Below are 6,551 nucleotides of genomic sequence, written 5' to 3'. Positions count from 1 at the left end.
TTGTTTTCACGTTTTCTTTGTTAACTCATAAAACGCTTTTAATCATCTCTCTGTTTGGGGGGGATTTGTGACCCCACAATTGTGCTGGTGAACGTCCATATAGCCACAGTCCGTGTACAGAGCTCTGATTTCCCATTCACAACATTAGAAAGAATAATCTTAGCATCCCACTAGCAGCGTTGCACAAAAAGCACATGGACGTGTTGCAGAATTCATCAGTTCGATATTCAGTCATCTAGTTTTCTCTGTAAAAGCCCGTGCGCTACTGCAAACTGAATAGCACGTGTTTAACCTTCGGCTTTGGATGAGGCTTGCTGTATCCCTGAATGACCTGCAGAGCGCCGGACTGCTTGTTCTCCAGAGCGAGGTCTAGAGCCGTCTCCTTCCAGTGCGTCTCCAGCGAGGCGTCGGCCCCCTTGTCCAGCAGGAGCTTCAGCATTTTGCTGTGGCCCCTTTCCGAGGCGAGGTGCAGGGCGGTCTTGCCCAGCCGCTCCTTGGCGTTCACGTCGGCGCCGTAGTGCAGCAGCAGCTTGGCCGCCTCCGCGTTGCCTCTCAGGGCGGAGTGGTGCAGGGGCGTCATGTGCAGCAGGTCTCTGGCGTCGAGCGCGCCCCCATGCAGGATCAGCAGATGCACGGCCACGCAGGAGCCCACGCCCGCCGCGAGGTGCAAGGGGGTGACGAGTTCCTTGTCGGCTTCGTCGGCTGCGGCTCCTCCTGTCAGCAGCTGCTGTATGATCTGGGTGGGAGATGAAAAGGCATTAACTGGGTGAGCCGCGCCGCGCCGCGCTGTTCGCCATCTGTGCCCCTCTGGTTCAGACACAGCAAAAAAAAAACAGCCCTGCAAGAGGAATGGAGGCAACCTGTCGACAGTCATTTCTGAGTAAAAAAATCAGTTTCTCATTTAGTGTTTAGCAGAGCTGTGGTTTATGCAAACATTATGTCACTTAGAGATTTTGACACAGTGCTGACAGAATTTATCTTACAGTTACTCACACCTCTACTGCAGTATACAGAAAGAGCATCTGGAAATTCTCAATGACTCCAAAACCATTTACAGCTCTTGGTATGGTAGTAAGAGCTATTGTCTCGTGACGCCTGGGGCCTGAGCTCTGTTCTGGCCTGGGTCTCTCGCTGGACTGACTGCATTCTCTCCACATGCATTGGTTTCCGTGCCCAGGCATCTGCAGGCTAGTTTAACTGATGTCTTTAACTGACCTGTGTTAAGGGTTTATGTTTATTGCCATTATTCTCATACACAGGTACTGTATATGGTATAACGAAATGCTATTTACCTAGCTCTCAGACGGTAAGCAGTACAGAAAACAGCAGCAATACAATTGTATAAGAAAAGAAAGACAGAGACAACAGGCAATGTGTAGAACAACATCAGATGTGCAAAATCATTCTTCAGCAGAATGGAATAAAGGATAGAAAAGTATGGGGAGTGAGCTTCTTGACAATGCGAGGTAGAGGTAGATTTCAATGTGTGTTGGAGTTTTGATAAAGAAAGAAGGCACTGTTAAGGGTCCAGATCGTGGGTGAGAGAGGCAGGGAGTTTAATAGTTTGATTGTGTGGGGGGATTAAAACTGTCTCCGAGTCTGAGTGTGTGTGCCCTGTGATGGACTGGCGTCTGTCCTGGCTAGGATGAGGTCCCAATTTGCACCCTATGTGTCTTTTAGCAGTGGTCTGTACTAGGATTGGTGTCTCTCTGGTACAGGATGGATGCTGCTCTTGAGCTTAGCATTCTGCAGCATTCAATAAATGGTTATTATTTGTTCTGGAGTTGTTGAAAGAGAGAGAGAGAGCAGTTTCCCTTCCTAAAACCAAGTCTGTTTTTGCTGGTTGTCTACGTAATTGGAGCAACTTGCAGTCAACTGAAATGTACCGCGGCACTAGTTTTATAACCGAGGTCCTGAAGAAGAAAGATTGGAGATGAGCATGCTTCCACGAAGGGTTAGGCAGAGGCCAGTCACCTTCTTGTTTCCAGCCGCGGCGCAGAGATGCAGGGCGGTTTGCCCGTTTTCGGTCTTGGCGTTGACGTCGGCCCCTCGGCTCAGCAGGTGCTCCACGCTGGGCTCGCTCTGCGCCAGCGCGGCCAGCTGCAGCGGGCTCATGCCGTTGCTGTCCCTGTCGTTGACCGCCGCGCCGCAGCCCAGCAGGAGGTCGGCTGTGGGCCGCTGGCCGTTGAACGCGGCCCAGTGCAGAGGAGTCCAGCGGTTCACGTCCCTGCCGTCCGCCTGCGCGCCGTGCCTCAGCAGGGCCTGGGCGGCGCCCAGGTGCCCGTGGGCCGCCGCCAGGTGCAGGGGCGCCTTCCCCGAGCACGAGCGGATCTCCTGCGAGGCCCCCAGCTGGAGCAGGTACTCCACCACCGCCGTCTGTCCGTTCCAGGCCGCCCGGTGCAGAGGAGTGCAGGCGAAGAGGTCGCGGCTGTTGATGTCCGCGCCCCGGTGAAGGAGGAACTTGACCAGGGCAAGGTGGCCGCAGAAAGCCGCGTAGTGAAGTGCCGTCCAGCCCTGGGGGTCCCTGCGTTTCGATGCAGATAAAGTGAAAACGGAGAAAGAGCTGGGCAGCTCATCCTTCATCCTCCTGGATTACAGCTGGAACGCTCATTAATCTTCTTCAAGCACACAAGCCTGATCTACACCAAAGGTTTGCAAAACTGTGGTCCACAGTATAATAATAATAATAATCTTTACTTTATATAGCACCTTTAAATGTGGCTTCTCAAAGCGCTTTACAGAAGGACAAGAAAGATTGGTTGTAAGACAAAGAGGCAGCGAAATACAAAAAATAATTTATTCGAATAACAACTTTCCTATCAGTTATAGAAAGGGATTGGCTACATTTAATGAAATAACAACTGTATTATTTACTGTTAACTTTCTTTGTAACCTTTTTAAATGATCTGACAGTGCTTCTTGTTCTTTTAAAGCAGTTCAGTCAGGGGTTCCCACTGAAAGAGATGGGGTCCACAGCCCGGGGTCTCAGACTGAATGCCAGATTCTTTATATCTACACTGATTATAATGTGCTGGCATATATTTATTTTAAAAATCATGGATCATAGATAATCTGGTAAAAAAAACAACAACAAAGTAATTAAAACAACAATGTTATCCATATAATAACAAGCTAATGATTACAGACAACACTGATCGCCACCAGTAAAACCGGATTATCTTTATTGAGGAACAGAAACACCTCAATGTGTAGTGTTCAGTTTACATAACTCGTTAAGAGAGAGATGCACTGGCATTCTGTTATGTACTAGTACAACATTTTATGTTTAAATCCTCGTTGCGTCAGTGTGTTTACACCTATTCCATACTTTAGTTCTGACTTAACAGACATAGCGTTTAACATCCACTGTAGGTGCTGTAGCAGACTGGACCAATTAGACATAAATGATGGAAAGGTGTAATTGTTCAATACTCACTGGCAATCGATTGAGATCCCTGCTTTGAGAAGGGCTTTAACCTGCTCCAAGCACCCAGTCCAGGCAGCCTGGTGCAGTTTGCTCTGGTCCATGGCAGGGTGATGGACTCCTGACTGAAAACGAGGCCATCTCTGGAGCTGCCATTCCTTCAGACTGGGCGTTCTTCTCCACCTCTTCTCTACTGCGTGCAAAGAAACCGAATCATGCAGCTCCATCCATTTCCAGAACACTTCAGGCCCGGCTGCCATGGCCAAGGTCTGAAAAACCGAATCATGGGCCTTTACTGATAGCGTCCAGGCTGAAAACAGGAGGAGAAAGACAGAGAAGTGCAAGTGAAGGAGCCCCTTTTCTGATTTCGAGCAAAGGTGTGCTCAAGTCCAACTGCACAGGTTATTTTCTGGAATGAGGTAAGTAGCTAAAATGACCAGCAGGGGGAACTAGGCAGCAAAATGAGTCTCAACGCAAGGAGAACAGTTGTAACCCTTTCATGCACCAGAAATGCTTTTAACTCAATACTTCCTCAAGCTAGAACTATAACTGTCGCCATACGTAGAATGACATATGCATGAAAAGCCAAAAAATGAATTGTGCAGGTTTCTTGTTGCCCTGGCTTGGAGGTCAAAGATAATACAAATTGGTTTAAGTTACCTTTTTGCTCACTGCGCTGCTGTTAATAAGTCCTCTCTGAGTACCGTTCCATCACCTCCCAATATAAGCTGCTACCCAACAGTTGCAGTGCTGTGATGATGTGGGAAATAGCTGAATCTAGAGGACTTCTGCCTTATAATTTAGAAGCTGGTGACTCACAGCAGAGGTAGGTAACTATAGCAACAGCCTATTAGCAGTGGGTTCTGTGTGATTCTGAATTTCATGCTAAAAAATCTTGATAGAGCTATCAATACCACGATTTTCAAAAGAGCCGTTAAACTCACACACACTGTAGGAAAAGAAAAAATATCTGTAGTTACTTTCAGCACATGAGTAAAGAAAGCGATTGCTCCCAACAATATTAATTCCAGACATTAATAAATTCATTTATCCCTTCCTTAGAAACTGAGAAAAAAAATATTAATCAATGAAGAGTTTCTATGTCACAAGTCTACAAGACACACATGACACCCCTTCTACTACATACAAATGTACAATGATACACAGACATCTGGAAAACATCTTACCACTAATGTTTCAATCCAGGTTTCTCTGAGAATTTGCTCCCACACAAATTCCTACGATCACCCTCCAGGTGAAGAAGGTAGGGGTTGCTCCAGAAATGTTTTTTTTAAAACTTTTTTTATAAATCCTGTTTATTGTAAAACAATTCTACCTTTCCTCCCACTTGGGCATTTTAAATTTGATTTCCAAATACCATTTATTATTTCAACACCAGCTTCTTAATGTGTGTTTAAGCTCTTTCTGTACCATTAAAAGCAATTGGACGTCCTTGCCTTGCTATGAAGATGGACTTAATTTACAGGAAAATTAACCATTTGTACCAAACATACGACGGAGCATATTTGTCCTAGGAAGATGGTTAACAGCAGTGTACTGTCTGTGAACCTCAGATTACAATTTAGAAGTTGCCTACCACATCTATCCCATCCAGCAGTGTTTTTCATTCCTCCATTGTTTCTGATGGGGAACACCTTCTCGGAGCTATGCAGAATGAGAATGCAAAAAGTCTTGTAGGTCAGCATCTTCTGATATGAGCCCGATGATGTTTGCTTTTTTGCGTGAGGTTGCCATGGAGTGTCTTATTGTTCTTTCTACACTGTATAATAAAATTTGAAGGGGAGGGGAGGAAAATCTAATCTGTCAGGCTACAGTTGTGCGCATGCTTAATACCTGTAGTTTGACCAGAGCACATTTGCCTCAGGGCACACTCAATTTACATTTTTTAAACTATCCCTGGCTTCTGCAAACCCAAGTTAATTCCAAATCAGCATTTCTGAGAGATTTAAAAACACTTGCTCTCTGCATAATTCCTGAATTGAGGCTTTTATACATATGTATGAGATGAATACTTCTATTTTAAGTAACAATCCCATCTAAATCTTTGTTTTACATGGATAAAATGATAGTGCTGCAAAGAGATACAAAGACTCATTGTCATTGAGCTTTACAACAAAAGATAGAGATAAAAATGATTTTATTTCTTTAAAAACAGAAGACAATTTTGTATCGGAAGACTCCATCTCAAGGAATCATATGTATTGTTTTTGTTTAAAAACTCTCACTCTATGTAGCTGCTAATCTGCTACATAAAATGATTTTCTAATCTGAAAATAGATGTTACAACAATCCATGCAAAACATAGATGCAATCCATCCAAGTTCTTTTTTTTGGGGGGACGGTAGGAGTCGTTTTTATACTTTGTGCATGAAATTCTATCCTAGCAACTAACACACAGGCCGCTGTTGCCATGGTGACCGTAATAATACCCTCTCTTCATAGCTTTGTTGACACTGTTAGATACTTTGGAAGATACAGAAACGGAGATCACAGAAACGTTTAATATTGAAATGCAGGCACTTTTAATCATAGTCACTAATTGTTACGGAACAGAACTACAAGTTTTCTACAACAAAGCAGTAACTCAGTTAGTACTTTTAAACCCTCCAAGGAAAATCAATTTTACGATGTAATTGGATTCTTAATCTTTAATTGTGGTTACTATAGCGTTAATCACGACAGTAGCCTAACGGTAACAAAATCTGAGAAACGTCAATGGATACGATATTCCAGAGTGCAGCTAGGACAGACTGTTCATGACCACTAGAGGGAGCCTTAATCTTGTGCTGTATTTAACATGGGGATAAAAGGAGAGAAGTGGAAATCAGGAGGGATTTCTTTGCAAGTGTTTTGAGTGTCGAGAGAAAGATATTAGGCAAGCAGTCGAAATGAATTCCCTGGAACCCCTTAAAATACTGTATGGATGGATTAAGACAATAAACTACCAGCAGTGTAGTTAGTTAGGTAGACCAACTGGCTTCCCGTAGTTTTGTAACCTTCATTTGGTTCCTATGTTTATATTACTGTTAAATTGGAGACACATATTACTGTGAATTAATTTAGAAAAAAAATGAAACTCTCATGTACTGTTCCTCTATGATGTTTT

General features: G+C 44.3%; 1 protein-coding gene across 2 annotated transcripts; it reads right to left on the bottom strand.

The window, feature by feature from the left end:
- On the bottom strand, nt 1-5,314 carry ankrd67 (ankyrin repeat domain 67). Of its 2 annotated transcripts, none has more exons than XM_088618848.1 (4): nt 5,022-5,314; nt 3,437-3,734; nt 1,975-2,524; nt 1-736 (listed from the first exon to the last, which is right to left on the bottom strand). In XM_088618848.1, the coding sequence occupies exons 1-4, from the start codon at nt 5,128-5,130 to the stop codon at nt 263-265; spliced, it is 1,431 nt and encodes a 476-aa protein (XP_088474974.1). In that variant the 5' UTR covers nt 5,131-5,314; the 3' UTR covers nt 1-262. The 2 variants fall into 2 exon arrangements, with proteins under 2 accessions (XP_088474974.1, XP_088474984.1); XM_088618858.1 differs by having other exon boundaries at nt 3,437-3,693; nt 5,022-5,304.
- Between the last annotated feature and the right edge of the window lie 1,237 nt (nt 5,315-6,551).

This window comes from Lepisosteus platostomus, chromosome 2 (genome assembly GCF_059453375.1).
Source record: "Lepisosteus platostomus isolate fLepPlt1 chromosome 2, fLepPlt1.hap1, whole genome shotgun sequence".
NCBI classification, from domain to species: Eukaryota; Metazoa; Chordata; class Actinopteri; order Semionotiformes; family Lepisosteidae; genus Lepisosteus; species Lepisosteus platostomus.
Note: the sequence above shows the minus strand (reverse complement) of the source record. Positions and strands in the feature narration are given on the sequence as shown.

Excerpts from the sequence above, each read along its gene's own strand:
- ankrd67 (XM_088618848.1), bottom strand. The coding sequence starts at position 5,130 with ATGCTGACCTACAAGACTTTTTGCATTCTCATTCTGCATAGCTCCGAG. Across the intron at positions 3,735-5,021 it reads TGCTGGATGGGATAGATGTG|CCTGGACGCTATCAGTAAAG; the intron begins GTAGGCAACTTC and ends TCCTGTTTTCAG. Across the intron at positions 737-1,974 it reads CCGCGGCTGGAAACAAGAAG|ATCATACAGCAGCTGCTGAC; the intron begins GTGACTGGCCTC and ends TCTCCCACCCAG.